Source organism: Pseudopodoces humilis, chromosome 2 (genome assembly GCF_049639895.1).
Source record: "Pseudopodoces humilis isolate 2021_Gansu_Grassland_sample_001 chromosome 2, ASM4963989v1, whole genome shotgun sequence".
Lineage (NCBI taxonomy): Eukaryota > Metazoa > Chordata > Aves > Passeriformes > Paridae > Pseudopodoces > Pseudopodoces humilis.
This window is the reverse complement of record NC_142201.1, coordinates 12579506-12597500: the sequence shown is the minus strand read 5'-3', so window position 1 is coordinate 12597500 and position 17995 is coordinate 12579506. Positions and strand designations below refer to the sequence as shown.

Sequence of the window (17995 nt, the reverse complement as noted above, 5' to 3'; positions counted from 1 at the left end):
AGAGTTTAATAATATGACACAGTTTGGTTGTCCAATCAGGAGGAAAAAAAGACAGAAGATTTTCACTTAGCTACATTTTAGGGAATCCAAGAATTAAAGTTCTTGATCGTGGCTATCAGGTTACTCAGCATCATTTTAATAGAAATTAAGAGAAATTGCATTAAATGAAAGACAAGCAGTCAGGTATAGATAACCTCCAGATATTTTCATCCTTGCTTCCAACATCTGAACAGCAGCGTGGGTAAATGGATTTCAGGAACCATTAAATTTTAATTTTTTTTTTTTTTCCTTAATAGAATAAAAATGTACCTAGGTAGCTAAACAAGGATTTGGATGAAGTGCTGAATTTGACAGGGATATCCAGAAGTTGATACTGTGTTTTGTGAAGGGAAGGAGGGAACAGTTAGGCTGGGAAGTGGAAGGAGGGATTACCTGCATGCTTGGTGGTATAATTCTGTAATATTTACCAGAGTCAGTGATTTACTAACTTCAGAAAATACAGTACCTGAATTTTACTTGTATACAGTCAGAAACACATCTTCTTTATTTATTTCTATTAAAATAATTGCATTTTTAACTTTTATATTTCTTTTGATAGTGTCTTTTTTATGCTCTGCATGTGTATAAATATACCTCATTATGTATAGCTATGTATACATTCTGCAGCAGTGGTCATCCTAAAAGATTGCTCATTGCCACTGAACTTGGATGTTGCTGAAACAATGATGGGGTGATAATGGATATAGAACTATTTCAGAATGTGAGTACTAAAAGGCAATTTCAGTCAGTTTGTATAGCTTAGTTTTCAGAAGGCCTTAGGCATGTTATTGATTAAATTCTCATTTGGGAAGTAAGAGCTCTTATATGCATCTCTAAGTTGGATGGTGTGGTAACTCAAAGGTATTGACTGGCTGTGTGATATACAACGGTCACAGTTGTCTTTTACTCAGAGGAGCACAGAGTGATGCTGGTTGTCATTCTTACTCTGCTGTGTGGCAGCGTAAATAGTCCCCTTTCTAACCAACCTGGTGGGAAAAGTCAATATCCCATCAGCAAAGGAGGTAAACACATCAGGAGCTGTGTCCTCTCTCATCTCCCCCTGCTCTGTATTACTACAGTTCTTTAAATCTCTTCTCCCCAGTCATCAGATGCACTTGTGTCATTCAAATGCATGGTGCTGCAGACACAGCCCTGCCTGTCTCTCCTCCTGGAGCTCCCAACTCCCATTCTCTTATAATTGAAACTTAAAATTGGCCTCATTACTTCAACGAGGCCGCTCATATTTCTCCTTTTTTTCAGTCCACCCTTTCCTGCCTGCCTCTACAAGGGTAATTGCATCTAAGAAATGTTTGAAGCATACTGTCAGAAAGGTTATTGCATATAATTGGAGTTAGATTTAATGTTGGGGGGAGCTGGGAGCTCTGTTAGTGGGATGGCTGGAGCCCTGAGGCCTGAATTGGAGCTGTACACGGGCCTGTATTTCTGTTCCCTACTCTCAACCCTGGTGTATTGTTTGCCTCAATGTTCTAATGATTAATGTGCCTTCCTGCTCTGTTCACATGTGCCAGCTGTTCGCATTGATGTATTTTACCTTGGTCCTTCCTGAGCTCCAGGAAGCTTTAAACTATTTTGGCCTAGTTTTGAGGTATAAGGATGGTATTTTCCACAGTTCCTTGGTATAAAGAGCGTGGTTTGGCTAATGTGAGCAGTTGCAAGTGAACTTACTGTATCATTAATCTTGAAAATACATAAACAAGTTAGAGCTCAATTTGTGGCAAAGTGGGAATGGTGTTTTTATGGATGTGGTTAAGACAATTTTCAAGGTTTGTTTAATTTAACCCTATGTCTAAATAGTTTCAGAATTGTTAAATGTGTTTATGCCATAGTGACTTCAGCCTGCTAATGAGCAGATTCACATAATCAGCTTTTATTGTATTGGAGTTGTAGTTCAAGGAAAATTAAATTCTGCTAATAGACTTTTAGTCATTACTGTCTGTGTAACAGTAAAAATGTGGTGTCTTCAACAAGGTATCTTCCTCTGTTTGCTTACTGCCCAGACACAGAACTGAATGTGACAGCACAATACATAACTTCTTCACAACAATGCGTGAAAGGTGCTTATCAAAGTGTTTTTAATCAATGTATTCACTTACTCAGGCATTGCTAATTTAAATTTTAATTTAATTTTTAAAGAGTTGATAGCTTCATGCAAAGCAGTTGACTTCAGTGGAACTTTGTGAATAACACGGAAAACCTAAGCAGGTGGCAATTTCTCAATAAAACGTTGCTGTTTGTATTATATCCAGAGCTAGTCTGCTGAGCTCATACTACAACATCTGAGGCTCTGCAGAAATATTTGTAAATCCTCAGGGAGGAGAAAGTCACAAACCTCAAAATTGTAATAGCTTTTTCTGTCACCATACTTCCCATCCCTGCCATCTTCTCACGTAGCAGTTCTTGACTTGGCCGCTGAAATGAAGCTGTGTCTGATGGGACACCTTCATCTCAGTCACATCACAGAGGTGAGTTGTCAAAAAAGGGAGTCATTTCATCCCTTATACAGATAAGACTCAAAAAAGCAGAGTGTCCCTCTCCCTGAAAACCTTTTCTTAAATAAACTCCACCAATTTTAGAGACACTTGGTTTTTCATCAACTTGTGCTGTAGAGTAAAAACTGTTAGAGAGGAGATGGAGGCTTCTCTGTTACATATTCAAAGGACAAGGAGGGCTGTGATGGTGTCAGGAAGAAGTGAGGCAACAGCTTTCAGGCAAAGCTAATGAACAACAGAAGGATGGTGTTGGTTGCTCACCAGACAGATGTTTTACCCTGCACCTCAGTGGCTTCAGATATTGACCTGTGAGTACCTGTGCTGTGCTCTCCTAGTTCTGCTGGACCTGGAGTCCCTCCAGTCTAAAAGCAGGGAACCTGCCTGGGAGGGCACCTTGTTTTGCAGTTTGCGTGCTCTCCAGTGTTGCAAGGTGTAGCTGCAGGAACAGGCTTTTGGCTAGGAGCTGGTGTTTCTAGAATGTGGAGTTGGTTGGAAAATAGCACAACTGCACCAGCTCTGCATCTACTTGGTATTGCTGTATAATAGAGTAGTGGAATATTCTGCTCTTCTAGTCTTTGTCCACAGCTTACAATCACCCAAACAAAATCGCTTGGATGGTTTGTTGTTTTTTTTTTAATGGCATAAAATTTAACAAAAAAAGCCCTAACAGAAATAGAACAGCTTGGTTTTTGCTGCTGAAATATGTACAGACTCATGCACATGACTTGGCATGCACATAAAGGTACAGGTGAGTAAATGTCTTGTCCTCCAGACATCTCTTACCAAGTGTTTGGGAGCCTCTTCATTCATGTGTCAGGTGAACCTGACATCTCCTGTTTGAGATACTGGGGATCTCTCCATTTCAGGGTAATGTAGCATGGAATTTCCCCTGTTTCTTCTACTTCCCTTTTCCTTCCAATGCCTCCGTAGTGCTGAGGATCACAATTCCCATCCTGCATACAAGGATGCATACAATGCATTTGAGAACACACGAGACTGGTGATAAGTCTGTCCCAGGTTGTGGCCAGTGCCAGTAGTTACAGCAGGGATGAGGGACATGAATGGACATGAATTGTGATCTCCTTCACTTCTGAAGCCACCCTGGGGCAGAATCTCTCCCTGCTTCCAACCCCTGGGGACTCTGGGTAGTTCTCACTAAGTTAAGCCACCTGCCCCCTTTAAATGAGATCCTTTCAGAGCCAGCCCAGCTATTGCTTACTTTCTCTTCTGTGGCTTAGTGAACCCTCATGTCACTCCAGCTAGATGACAGAACTGGACTAAGGGTGGTTCTTGCCAGTTTTCCCACTGCTCCTGTGCTGGTGGGGATGAGGAAGCTTCAGCCTTGGCTCCATGGCCAAGGTTCACCACGGCCCCTCACCAACTCGTGCAGGAAAGACGGGGAATGCAGCAGAATGTGGGAGAGCTTGCCACAAATGTGCTCTTTGCTAACTACAACATTCACTTCGTTTTAAAATGCCTTGATTCACAGTCTAATGAATGCAAATATCCTGTCTTTTTCTGGTCATTTAATCCCTCTGTTTTTTGGGTTTCTGCCCTTTGTTCTTCTAGAGTATTTGAAGAAGAAGCCAGTCAGGAGGGAAGTCTCTGAGGCCTACAAAAGACTGAAGAGCACTGTAGACAAATGCCTGTCCATGAGTGCCTACTCAGAAGTGAACCTCGGCAAACTCTTCACTGTCAGTATAGGAAGATCTATGGGAGACTCCAGTACTGAAAGACAATGATTGATTAAAAATGGAGGGAGGCTAGCCCCTTGTTTATCAGTAATGATCTCTTCAGTGATACTTTATTTCAGTATGTACAATGATGTTTTAATAATCTTTTCTCTTTGGAGGAGGAAAAATGGGAGATGAAAACAGGATGTATGATTCTCATGGATACGAAGTATTCAAGGTGTTTTTTATCTTCCTGTCTTCATTGAGAAACCAGGGTTATTAAAATATGGAGTAGTTGATTTTTGCAATATTTTTTGTTGTGTATTTAGACCGATGAGGGAAAAGGGGGTGGGGGAATTGCTGCTTTAATTGGATAATTCCCAGTGAGAGTTGCTGGAATGTAAGTGATCCTAGACTTTGCTCCAGGGTATTTACTAGAGGTGCTCTCAGGAAGAGAGGTTAGTAGAGGTCTCAGTAGGAGCACTAATGTTTTGCCTTTTCACGGTTTATCTTCTTCCTGATCATAAACATACCAATTAAAAACAATACTAAACCTAAATGCATTTAAATGTCCTATTACCTTCTGAAAAGAGGTAGGGATGCTTTACTTTGAAATTCATTCAGGAAGGACTGAAACCTGGAGGTGCTAAAAATAGGGACCATCTTTTTATTAGGAGTCTTTCCAGGCATCTTTAAGCATAGTATTTTGCAACGTTGAAAATTTCTGTGTGGATGTAAAGACATGCACATGAACAAAACCCATTTCACACATACAGAGGATATAAATGTGTTTCATTTCAAAGTATTTGAAAGTAAGCAATCGATAGGGAAAAATATTTTTGGGATGGCATTGTAACCAATAACAGGGGAATGGTAAGCAGCAAATCATAGTTACTGTTCTGTAATAATTACTGTGTTGGATGTTTTACAGTTTTTACAAACAAATGTATTTTTCATTTACTTCTAATAAAATGACAAGCAGATATGACGAGAATAAATTTGGATACATGCTTTTGTACACAAAATATTGTACTCTGTTCACTGTTAAGTTTGCAATGTGATATATTAATGTAAGGTTATAAAAAATGGCTTTTAAATCTTGAACAGTATAAAATGTAAAGTTTTTTCACACTTGAATAAAAATAAAGTTTTCTAGTAAAAGAGAACTTGATTCTATGGTTTGATGGTTGAAAATAGTCCATGTTAGGTCATATTGCTCTGGACTTTTCCTGGTCTTACAGAATTGCTTGTGTGTCTGTTTTTAGGATGAACCAAAGGAAGCTTGAAGAAAAAGTAAGAGGATCAGCATGAACATGTTGGGCACAGGAGGGATACATGTGTCTTTTTGTGTTCAGAGTATTTTATGACATTCATTTGTCCCCAGAGTAGCATTTGGAAGAGGCTGTGTGTCAAGTACGGGTAGTGTCAGTTTGAATATGCCTAAATGCACAGTAATCTTCCTAGCAACTTTTGGAACTAAAGCCTTTCATTTCTGCTCACATGGAATCACTACAGTGAGAAATGGAACCTAAGCAATCTCTGGTGTTGTGCAGGTGTTGTCCCACCCTGGTGAGCTATCGATCCTTCCAATATGTTTAGCTGGGTTAATACTGTAAAACAGACTTTATTTGGAGTCTTGTCTTGGAAAAGAAGGTGTTGCTGCCAAGATGATCTACTGAAGTTGCAGAACTTCAAAAGATTCTGGTTTCTTGTAATTTCATGCAGGGATTTTTAGATTTTTTGTGTCTGGCCCAGTTAGGATTATGAAGATACTACTAGTATTAACTGGGTAGAACGCCTCAGGAATGTGAAAAGTGTGACTTTCTCCTCCAAACATTAGGTATACAAATAAAATGGAGAGATATGGCATAACCTGACCTTGTGGCACTTGTATATATCTGTATAATTACAGCTGAAGAGCCTGTTAATTTGCAAGTTTAGGGATGTTTAGATTAAATGAGAGTGTTGTGGAATGACTGTGTAGGGTGCAGCAGCACAGAGTGGCCCTGCGAGGGGCTGTTCCCCGCACACACCGAGGCGGAGGAGCCGTGAGTGGCACAGCCCCGGAGCCCCCGCCACCCTGGCCATCCACAGTCCAGGCAGGTTGAGGATGGGAAATGAGGGCTTTTACCCCAAATGGAGGCTTTTTTTGATTCCTCTCAGCAAAGCTGGTCAGATCAGAGCTGAAGTCTTGGCAAGGAGTAAAAACCGGATTTTTTTTCCCCTCCCCTCTCCCTCTCTAATCAACTCTGGGCACAGTGCCTCGTCTTGGCCCCTCAGAAAGGCTGGGAAATGCAAAATCATCTTTATAGCATTTAATATTAAATGGAGCTGGTAAATGCTGCTCTGTAAATAATTTGGGAAAGACTGAAGTTCGGAGGTTTGCATTCTGAGGCTGCTCTGGCCTGAATCGCCTTCCCTTCCTTTTCCTCCTCATATCCCCCTCCCCCACCCCGTGCTGTTAAAATTAAGGTTTGTGTTTATTTGTATTTATTTGCAGTTGGGGAAGAGGAGTGTTGATATATGAAGCCGGTGGCCAGGTTTCGCTGATGACATATGCGATGTGAAAAAGAATTCCCATCCGCAAACACGGTTGCTGCTGTGCCAAAATCCCTCTTTTCGCCGCCAAAGGCAGTTTTCTAAGGCCGAAGCGGAGCACATCTTCCCCTTCGAATCCATCCCCGTCTACTGCAGGGCACCTTAAATGTGCCTTAATTGAATAGTTCTCCCGCACCCTCCTTATAGCAGTTTAATAGATTAACTCATCTGTGCCAGCTTCAAATTTCAGATTAAAATTCCTTCATCCCGAAGGCAGCATTATCAGGTTGTTGGAGGCTGTTTTCAAACCTTGGTTTTGAATAGCAGCGGCTCTGCATTAATTTAACCACTAAGCTAATAAGTAGGTTTCGTTTTGTTATGCTAAGCTTTATTGCTTTTCTTTTGATCAGAATGGTGTTGTTGAGCAAAGCAGCAGACAAGGCATTCTTTGATGAGGGAATTAGCGCTCTATTCTTCCTCTATTATTCATAGCACAGTGGAATATGTAAGTACCTGAGGGTGTCAAAGGAGAGCAGGCTCTATTGCAAAGTGTTCGCCTTGTTTCTCTCAATAGCTGACTATGAGATGATAAACCGCTTAATACACTGCACTAATTGGATGAGAGCAAAAAGAGATGGGAATTAAGGCACGGCGAAAGGAGAAAGTGCTACCAGCCTTCATTCACTCTTTCACCACTTTAACAGCACCAAAGGAGGCACAAGCTTTCTATAAGCAGACTAGGGGTTTTGTGCGGAGATAAAATGAACCTGTTAGCGGATTCAGGTAATACACTAATTATTGCACAGTATAAATACCACTACTGGTTTTATAACACGGAGGTAAACTTCTTTTGAGAAGGTTATAGGATTGCTTGGCAGCAGTATAGATCCTAATAAGGGACCAGAGTAATAACCCCCTGGATTAACAAAATTGCTGCTTGCAGAAGTATGATTCGGGCTTTTACGAAGATTTCAGCAGAATGAATAAAAATGACTGAATGACATTTCTTAATGCCTAATGGCTTGATAATGATTCCCTTTTCTTTGAGGCAAAAATGTATATTTCAGGCTTCACTGTTAATAACGTCCAAGGAACAAACCTTATTTTTCCCATAAATTTTTTTTCGCGCCTATGGTGGGTTTTTAGAACTCAAAAATACGGCTGGGGGCGGGCAGGGTCGGGGGTGTGGGATATGAAACGCCGGGAGTGGAGGGGGAGCTGGGGGAAGGGTCGCGGCGGGCTCCCACGCACGGTGCTTGCTCCAGCGGCGCTTCCCGGCCGGTGGCTCCCGGAGCCGGAGTCTCCCCGCGGAGCCGCCCGCCGGGCCGGGCCGGGCCCCCTCGGTGTGCCCGTGGGCTCTTCTCCGGTCCCAGCCCGCCGTTGTGGAGCGCTGCCGCGATTAGACCAAATCACCCCAAAAAAGAAGCTCGCACCCCAGCGCTCCGACGGCCCGTCCGGGGGCCGGGGCTTGGCCGGGGCGGACCAGGAGTCATCACGGCAGGGGAAGGGCCCCGGGGAGTGCGGCCAGGGGGCTCCCCGCATTTCGGCCCCTGCTCCGTGGAAGAGGCAGAGAGAGGGGAGCGCTGGGTCTCCCCCCAAAAAAAAACCCAAACAAACAAACAACCCTCACCCCCCCCCCCCCAAAGAAAAAAAGCAGAAAACGAAAAATAACAACAACAACAAGAAGAAGATGAGAAGAAAACCACCCGGGGGTAATAAAGGAAGAGGGAAGAAACGGAAGTTCACCTCGAGGAGAACGAAGGGGCAGGAGCAGAGAAACTTTTGTGACCCCGAAGGTGCGGAGGGCTGCCAAGCATTCCCCAAAATTCCAGATTTTCTCCCCCGCCCTGACTTTGGGCAGCGGCGGAGCCTAGCGCTGCCTCGTCCCCGCCCGGCGAGTCCGGGGGAGCGTGGGGCGGCTCCCCGCGCTGTGGGGTCGCTGGCACCAGGAGACGACCCCTGGTCTCAGCCTGGGGAGCTGAGGGGACACGCCACGGTACCCGGAACAGAGGCGGACAAGGACGGCAGTGGGTGCTCCACCCGACCTCGCGATCCGCGAATCCCCTCGCAAACGGGGCTGCTGGCACCTTGCTTCGCCGGCACGCCCGAGCTCTGTCCGCCGCCCCACTCGAGGGACCCGCGCCCACCCAGACCCCGCGGGGGGGTCCCGGAGCTGAGGTTGGCGGGGCTCAGCTCCGGCCGCCCCCGGCCCCGGCTGCCCGTAGCGCAGCAGGTGTGCCCGCAGCCCCCGCAAGGACCGGATTTTTTGCTTTTCCTTTTGATCCCTTTTTTTTTTTTTTTTTTTTTTGTTAAACATATATTTTTGTTTATTTTCTGAACGTGGCACTTCTCCACCGGATAGCAAGGAAAAGTGTTAACAATAACGACATTACACGAAAAAGTACTGTACCATCGCCTCTTGAGGGTTTCAGAAACCTCTACAGTTAATAAGTTAAATAAAGAGTTTGTACATAAATATTTGTCTAGGAACCCTATTATATCTACAACACAGTAAGAATCTACAGAATGACAAACTTTTACAACACTACACTGAGTGCAATTGTTTTATAACTTTTCAAATATACAAAGCTCTGTTCTTTTTTTATAACAATGGTATGTACAGAATCAATAATCACAGTTTAGTGACTTAAACAGTCCATATTCTAGCAGTGTATTTCCCTTTGGTTTGATATAAAAACCTTGGTTGGTGTAGTGATAAAGAATATAACAAGAAAAAGATATACCCTTTCCCCTAAGTGCACTGGTTATCTTACAGCATCAAATTTACTTTCAGTCTGCACTGGCAGCATCCTTGGTTAGCATATGCAGCTCGTTGCAACATGTAAAATAGTTCTCCAGCGCTTCTAAATGACCAACTTAACATCCTAGGATGCTATTTTGAGAAGATGTGTGTAGCTTTCCCCCTCTCTTAGCTTCTCTATTGTTTGTTTATTTTTTTTAGTTTTTCGCTTTAATTACAATTCTATTTCGTTTTTTTTCTTGCCAGGTAAACAGAAGGAAAAATATTTAGTGTACGAAATGCTAATATATAGTAACTTTTATTAGGGCTTTTTTTTTTCCTTTTTTTTTTTTCCTTTTTTTTTCTCTCCCCTAATGTTCACAGAGGAAATGGACACATCGTACATTGAAGAAATGTGCCAGCCAAGGAGTGACTTATTCAGGAGGTTTTAAGTGTCGTTTCACTCGTGTGAGGGCTGATGCGAGAGGCATTTGCTTTCTCCAAGTTCCTAACTTGAGAACCTACTGCAGTCTCAGCTGCTGGTCCTCTTTATTTTAAAAATCATTATTATTTTTCCCCCCGTTTGGTCTTGATTCATGCTGTTTGAGGTGACCTTTATTGATTCGCGTATTTACTCTCCTCTCCCTCTCTCTTTTTTCTCTCCCCCCTAAAAAAAAACCTAACCCGCCCGCCGCGGACGGCAGCCGTGCCTTAGCACACCTCTTTCCCCGTGCTGTTCCCGGGGAGGATGTTGAGCTGGGTGAGCTGGGCGGCGTGTTCCTTGGCCTTCAGCCGCAGGGCGGCGATGCTGGATGCCCGCCGGTCGGCGGCGGCGCTGGCCGGGTCCCCCAGCCCCGCCGAGCCCACCGCGCCCTCGGCGGCCGGCGCCGGCTGCCGCAGCAGGGCCGCGGCGCTGGAGGCGCTGCCCAAGGGGGACATGGTGGAAAAGAGCCTGCAAAGGAAGCAGAGACGGCCGTCACCGCCGCGCCGGGGACCGCCGGCTCCGCACGGCCCCGCTCGCCTCCTTCCCGCCAAGCGCGGACGCGAGGGGACAGAGACTTGCTGGAAATACCCGGCAAAAGATTTTTGCGGAGGAGAAAGAGAAAGGGAGGAAAAATCGCTGAGCCTGGTCCTCCCAGGTCCTCCGCTGCCACGGCCAGGGCGGCAGTGGTCGGGGGCTGCAGCCGCCCGACAGGGGAATGTGCGGGGGGAGGCCCCCGGTCCTGGGCAGGCAGTGCTACCGGAGCCGCCCGGCGCTTCCCGCACTTCGCCCGCGGACTCTCCGCCCGGAGGAGCGTAGGACGGACCGCGGCTCCCGCGGGAGCTCGTCCCGACGCAAACCCGTGCAAGCTACTCGTGGCCGCGACTAAAAATCTGTCCGTGACGTTCCCCCCGTGGCCGGAGCGGCTCACGGCGCCCGGGATGTCGCGGCTTCTGTTCATCCCGAACGGCCAAATACCAGCAGCCCCCGCCCCGAGCAAAGCAGAGGCCACGCGTGCACGCAGGGAAACCCACTCATGGATTTAGTTTCTGCGTGGGAGCATCGCTTTCCGCGGACCTGTCCCTGGGGAGCCCTGCCCCGTGGGCCCGCCCGGGGCTCCCGCCACCGCCGTGGCTCGGCCGCCCCCACGGGGAGCCCGCGGCCGCGCGGGGGAGCCCCCCCGCCCAATGAGCGGCCGCGGCGGCGGCACGTGACCCGCGCGGCGCCCAATCGGCGGCGGCTGCCAGGCGCTCCAAGTTCGAACGGCGGGGCGGCCGCGCGCGGTGGGCCCCGCGTGGGGCCGCGATCCCCCCGCGCGCGCGGCCCCTCACGCGTTTCCCGGCGCCCCCGCCCCAGGACCCCCCGGTGCCGGGCGCGCGTGGCGGGCGGTACCTGCCGAAGGCGGGGCTGATGAAGGCGGGGTGGCGGAACACGGCCGCGCCCAGGAAGGTGCCGAGGCCGAGCGGGGTCCCGCCGGGGGGCAGCGCCGCGGAGCCGGGGGGCGGCGGCGGCAGGCTGGGGAAGGCGGCGGCCGCGGCTGCGGCGGCGGTCCAGGCGGAGTCTAGAGCTGGGTGATGAGGAGGGAAAGGACTAGCATCAAGGTATGGACTGAGGGGGTGAGTTGCTGACAGGGGACCAGGGAAAGGCAAACCTGGGGGGTGTGTCTGAGCCCCAGCCTTTTCCCTCTTCCGCCACTTAGCCCTACGGTTCTGGAACCATACCTGAAAGCCAAAAGAAAAACCGGTTTTAATACGCCTGCCCGCGCCCTCGGAGCGGCGAGCTCCACAGGAGCCCCGCACCGGCCCCACGGCGACCGCTCCTCCGCCGCCCCCGAAGCGGGATCACCCCAAAAGGAGCGGCCCGCGGGGCCCACGTGTGGCGAGTGCCGCGCTGAGCCCCGGGCTGTGCCGACCCACGCCGGGGGCCGACACGGCTTTCGGTGACACTCCAGGCCCTGTCGCGGGCCCTGGCTCCCGGAGGGGCACAGCAGTTCAACACCCCCTCACACCTTTGCGGCAGGTTGGAGGTGCGGGCAGATATCGGAGCGGGAGGCGGATCCCGCAGCGCTGGAGCAGCGGCAATACGATTTCCCAGGGGGACTGTGCGGGAATTATTCCGCACTCACATCCACACCTCGACTTTTTTTTTTTTTTTTTTTTTTTTTTTCGTTAAAGGGCATGTTTACAAATTATATCGTTTGGGAATCGTAGACTTTTTTCCTTCAGATTTAAAGAGAGGGAAAAAAAGTCGTAATTTCACTGACAACTGAAATGAAGAAATAATTTGTGAGGCAACCAAAGCAGCAAATATAGATTTCAAGGCTGCCCTTTTAAGATCTATTTTATGAAAGTTAGTTGGGATGCCATGGCACTACCGTCCTTTCCCTCTTTTACCCCTCCCACAAAGCAAAAATAATGAAATAAAACTGCTTTAAGCAGGAGAGAGGTAGAGGAAAATAAACCACGTTTCAAAGGAAAATAAAATATTTCCTTAATAACCAAGTGTGGGGCCATCACACGCACCTACAGATAGAGACTTTGAGAGACAGACACTTGTAAATCGTTTAGGGCAGGTGTGGGCAGAGTTTTTCCTGTTATGTTCGGCTTTGTAAGCTCAGTATGAGACCCTTCTTTCCGGGAAGGCAGAAAGGCAGCAGCGCTGCGAGTCTCTCCGTACAGTTGTTCAGCGGGAATTGATCTCCGCGCACGCCTAGCTGGGTACCCACGATGAAGAGGCATTGTGTTCGTGCAGAAGGCAACTGCCTGGCACGGAGGGAGCGTCTCTCCTTGCTAAAACTCAATTAGCAAGCTGTCCTCACTACAATTCCCCCTTATTGAATTAATAAGTCTGAGTACACCCAAAGGTAAACGAAGGGACTCTCATAATTCATATTCACTTAATTACATCTTCTGCCATGAATAGAGGAGAAAGAAAGGGGGTGTCTTTCTGTTAAAAAAGTTATTTAACTTTCCCACGACTTGTTCCCCTGAGCTGAAAATACTGATTTGCTGTCACATCTCTGTTTGACAATGGAGAAATGTGTCAACAGAAAGGAGGGGACAAATCTCATCATTAGCCCCTCTAATGCAAGAAGCTGTTGTGTATTAAATGAGCCATATGGAATTTATTATGCTTTATCAGCGCCCGATTTTAACTGTAAAGTGATTTGCTCAGCTTCAAACCCAGAGACATCTGTTTTCTGTTGGCAATCAGGGCATCCCAATGTTTATCGTCTCTTTGGTTATGAGACCTGGATTGGGAAATGCACTCTGGTATGGGGCGGCAAACACCTTTAATAGCATTGCACTCACTCACTATTAGATCAATGCAGGCTTATTGCTATCAAAAATGGGAAATCAAATAGCATTAGCCAGCTCCTTGTGCAGGCAGAGAGGAAATCAAACAACATTTCGCCTTCAAATGGCCCTGTTTGTTCTAGCACTAAGTGGGCTTTTATGAAGCCCGATTGGAGATTTGATGGCAGCCAAATACCCGACTTGCGGCCGAGCGGGTTTCTAACAACTGAAACGGGAGCCCTGAGTTTTAATCACACGGAGATTCGTCAACCGATAGCTCGGCCCCGGCGGGGCCGGGGGCGCCACCGAGGAGGGCCGGGCCACCCTTCCCCTGGGCGCCGCCGAGGGACGCGCCGGTCCCGGTCCCGCCGCCGCCACTCACCTGCACTCGGGCTTCTGTCAGATCGAGCCTCATGGCCAGCTCCTCCCTAGGGGAGACACAGACGCCGCCGTCAGCCCGGGCCACCTCGAGTCGCCCGCGCCCGAAATCCCTGTGCCCGAGGCGAGCGGGGCCGGGCCGCGGGCGGACACCGCCTGTTGCCGCCCTCGGCCCGGCTCCGGGCCGCCGAGCTGGGCGCCTCTCGGGACTCTGGGGTTTTGGCATCCCCTCCCCGCCGCTCCCCAAATTCGGCCCGTTCCAGCCGCAGCGGCCGTGTACGGGACAGCAGCCGGGAAGCTCGGAGCCACGCGGAGGTTCACATTGCCACAATTAAGGCAAATCGGAAAACACTAAGGCACTGGAAAATGGCTCATCAGCTCCGTGTCCTAGAGAGCAGCATTCCCAGTATAACTGGGATCCTGCCGTGGCCGGAGCCCCGCGCCCTCGGGGCGTGAAAAGCCCTGGAGCAAAACCCAAAGCCGTTAAAAAACACCAACGAAAAAAGTGCGGCATGTCCATAAACAGCCCGGGCAGCCGCTCCTGGGGCCGGGGCCAGGCGGCGCCCCCAGGGGAGCCCCGCGGGCGATGCGCGGCTCCGAGATCCAGGGAAAAAAAAAAGCCCCCGTGAACACTCCTGTTCCGACGCCCCGACACCCCGGGCAAAACAAACGAGAAACCGGGAGGATCTTCGTGATCGAAAAGTGCGACTCTGGGGCCTCGATCCTCCTCTAGCCTTAAGGCGGGAGGGGGAAGCTGCAGTTTTCGATCAGTGCGAGGAGAGGGCTGGCGGCTCTGCCTCTCTCCCTGCCAGCCGCTAGCCAGACCTGCCACCACCGAGCTCCCATTTTCAACGGGAAAATACCCCCGAAAGTGCGGACAGAGCCGGGCTGGGCCCCGCCGGGCTCTCTGGGGGCAACTCCGAACACCGAGAGGCCCCGACGTGCCGGGCCGGTATTTTTAGGCAGCGGCGCTTTGATCTCTGCTGCTGCCGGGGCTTCCCCGGGCCGGGCTCCAGCCCACGAGCAGCACGTAACCGATCCCGGCGCGGCCGCGGGGAGGGCAGGGGTGGGTAGCGGATAAAAATAGCCCCCGGCGGCCTCCAGGCGGGCCTGCCCGGGTGGCGGCCCTGGGTCCCCCCTGAGCCCGGCCCTGTTCCCCGTCTCTTCCCAGCCCGGGGGTGCCCGAGGCAGGATTCACCGCCGGGGACGGCTTGGAAGCGGGCGTACAGCACACTGCGGCCCCATCCCGTCTCCCTCGGGTTCGCTCACTCCGCGCTCGGCCGGGACCCCGGCGCCGGTACCTGGTGAAGACGTCGGGGTAGTGTGTTTTCTGGAAGGCCCTCTCCAGCTCCTCCAGCTGGTAGCTAGTGAAGGTGGTACGATAGCGGCGTTGCTTCCTCTTGAGCAGCCCCTCCTCGGAGTCGCTGCCGGCCGAGAGGCAGACGCTCTCCTCGCCGTCCTTGCCTTCGCCATCCTCGGGGTGCAGCAGCAGCTCCTCCTTGGGGGACAGATCCCCGCCCTCCGCCCCGGGGGCCGCGGTGGCGGCCCGGCGGGCATCCTTCAGCAGCCCCCCGCCGTCCTCGCCTAGCAGCTCCTCCTCCTCATCGTCCTCCAGCTCCTCTTCCTCCTCGTCCTCGTCCTCCTCCAGCATCTCTTCGTCCTCTTCCTCCTCTTCCTCCTCCGCGGCCGGCGCGGCAGGGCCCGGCCGTTCCTCGACGTGTGCGGCGGGGCTGCCCAGCTCGTCCCGGGCGGGCGGCGGCGCCACGAAGGGCGCGTTTTCACGGTAGCTTTTGCTGCGGCTGATGCTGACCTGGGGCGCCTGGCTGATCTTCAGCGTGTCCCACGGGGCGGCGGCGGGCACGGGGCCCGCGCCCCCCTCCGGTCGTCCCTCCGGCCGGTCCCCGCGCGGCCCCGCCGCCCGCGGCGGCAGCAGCCGGCCCCCGCCCGGCCCGTAGAGCCGACGCAGTTTGGGGGGAAGGTGAAGCTCGGCCGGCTCGAAGGGGGGACTGCCCTTAGGGGACCCTGAGCCATGAAAGTGGCGTAGACGGCCGCAACAGTCGGACGGAGAGGGCAGGCGTGGCGGGAAGAAGGGTGCGGAGGAAAGAAAGGAAAAGAGAAGGAGAGACACGGTCAGTTGGATCTGCGCGAATAGACCCCAGGGCAAGAGCCCAGTCCCTCAGGCATCCTTCGTGCACTATTTTCCACCCCCTACCCCGTCCCTCAGGACGGCCCTGGCCCGCGCCGCTGCTCCCAGCCTGGGAAGAAATTGCTCCCGGCCGCTGAGCCCGGCCCAGCGGTCCGGTCAGGGCCGGGACAGGCTGCGGGGGCTCTGTCGGCTCCCGCCTGCGCCAGCACATCTCCGACAGCGGTCAGCGCCGGACCCCATCCCACATGGCGGGGCAGCGTTTGTCCCACTGGGCCCGTCCGGCGGTCAGGGATTCCTCCGCTGGCTTTTTTTTTTTTTGTTTGTTTGTTCCCCCCTCCTGTAATCTTCCCCCCCCACCCCAAGTCTGGTTTTTGTTTTGGAGGAAAGAATCCCGCCCGCCGGTATACGCCGGGAGAAGCGGGAGCGAGGCCGCCCATGGGAGCTGCCCATCCGGGCTCCCCGCGGCTCCGGAGGGGGCTGCTCCCAACTTGGGGCCGGGGGTGGCGGCTGCCGGCGGCCCGTTATCACCGCCCTGGCTGCTGCCGGGCGCGGCCCCAGCTCGCTCGCCGAGACCTATTACAGGCTTAATGCGAACGAGCGAGGCTTTCCCCACACACAGATCACATCTCGCACCGATTTATTCTGTTTTAAAAAATTACACCTATATCGAAAGCAAGAAGAGCCTAAAGCGACGGTACCCGACCCCCAGGGAAAGAATTGTGGCGAATTCCGGGCACGGCTTCGGCCGCGCTTCCTGGCAGCACGGCAGCTGCTATCGAGCACGGTAACGGGATAACGGGTAACGGTGCCCGGCCGTGCGGTGCAGGCGGGGAGCGGGGCCGGGACCGAGCCGCAGGCAGTGCAGGGAATGGGGAACACACAGCCGGGCCTTTCCCGATGCCGGGGAAAAGGGACGGGACGAGCGGGATGGGACGGCGGGGCTTACCTTGCGCGGCCTTGTCGGTGTCGGGGCGGGCGGCGATGGCGGGCAGGGTGGGCGCGGTACCGAGCAGCCGCACCTTGCAGGGGCTCCGCCGGCCCAGGATGCTGTCGATGCAGTAGGAGGACAGCAAAGTTGGCGATTTACTTTTGCACTCGGGGCGCTCGGCGCAGCTCTCCTCCGGGTAGGGGCCGCTCATGGCGGCGGCAGCGGGGCCGAGCCGTGGGGCCGGGGCGGGGGCGGCGGCGCGGGCGCCCCCCCGGCGCTGCCCGGTGCCGCCGGGACGCCCGTCACGGGGGGAGTGAGCGGCGGCCGCGGCGCTCTTGAGTCCCCTCGGCTCCACGTGCGGGCAGCCGCCCCCTGATTGGCTCCCGCCGGAGGCCGGGCGGCCGCCGACAGACGGCGCCCGGCAAAGCCCGGCTCGGATCGCCCCGGATCGGCGCCCGCCCCGAGTCGCCGCGCTGCCCCCCGCCCCGCCCCTCCCGCCACGCTCCGCCCCCGCTCCGTGGGGGCGGCAGCCGGCGCGGGCCCGCTCGGGGGAGCCGTCGGGTGCGTCGGGGATGCCGGGATGGGCGGTGTTGGAGATCCCGTGGCACGCCTTGCCCCGTCCTCACCCCACGGCCCCGACGGCGGCCCGCTCCCCGCCCGCCCTTTCCCTAGCCCCCGGCAATGCCCGGGCGGGATGGCGTGGGCGGCGCCGGGGGATCCGCGCCGTGTTTTCCCGCGGGCGGGTCCCCCCCGCCCGCCCGGCGCGGTGCCGCGCAGGGCCGCGCTCGCCGCCGGGGTTTGAAATGCGGCGTCCGCGCTCGGGGCTTTCTGTGACACCACCTGCGCAGCGCCTGCAGCGGCGACGGCGCGGCGGGGCCCGACCCAGCGGAGTGCGGGAGCCAGAAACAGCTTCCCCCGGGGAGGGCAGGGCCCGCAGCCCGGTGCAGTGCTGACCGGCAGCCCTCCCTCCCTGCCCTGACAGCCTCCGCCTTGCTCCGCACACGTATCTCCCCTCCGCCGGCGCTTTCTACGCCGCTTCAGAGCCAGAAGTCCTCTGACGGTTTTTATGGTCCCTCCTTCCCTGTTGGGCGGTCACAAGTTTAAGCTCCCTGTCTGGTCAGTTTGGGCTCAGTTTTGATGGGCACTGTACAGCTGCCTGTCCCCCCTCATGTGTGCGCTTCTGATCCCGGACTCACGCAAGCACAAACACGTCGGAGAAACTGTTCCCGGTCACCACAAATAAAGCGTCCTCTCGTTCGGGTGATG

The 17995-nt window shown here is 52.8% G+C and overlaps 2 protein-coding genes across 3 annotated transcripts in view; one reads left to right on the top strand and one right to left on the bottom strand.

Annotated features, from left to right (window-relative positions):
• Positions 1 to 5342, top strand: part of POLA1 (DNA polymerase alpha 1, catalytic subunit) — a 185232-nt gene extending 179890 nt beyond the window's left edge. For both annotated transcript variants that reach the window (XM_088051878.1, XM_088051877.1), the window contains exon 37: positions 4119 to 5342. In XM_088051878.1, the coding sequence (XP_087908004.1) occupies positions 4119 to 4291 (173 nt within the window). In that variant the 3' untranslated portion in view covers positions 4292 to 5342. The remainder of the gene's footprint in view (positions 1 to 4118) is intronic.
• A 3820-nt stretch (positions 5343 to 9162) lies between these two features.
• ARX (aristaless related homeobox) lies at positions 9163 to 17007 on the bottom strand. Its single transcript, XM_005516705.3, has 5 exons — positions 16748 to 17007; positions 14957 to 15677; positions 13660 to 13705; positions 11374 to 11702; positions 9163 to 10452 (listed from the first exon to the last, which is right to left on the bottom strand). Exons 1-5 carry the CDS (start codon positions 16938 to 16940, stop codon positions 10212 to 10214), a joined length of 1530 nt encoding a protein of 509 aa, XP_005516762.1. The 5' UTR covers positions 16941 to 17007; the 3' UTR covers positions 9163 to 10211.
• Positions 17008 to 17995: the final 988 nt, after the last annotated feature.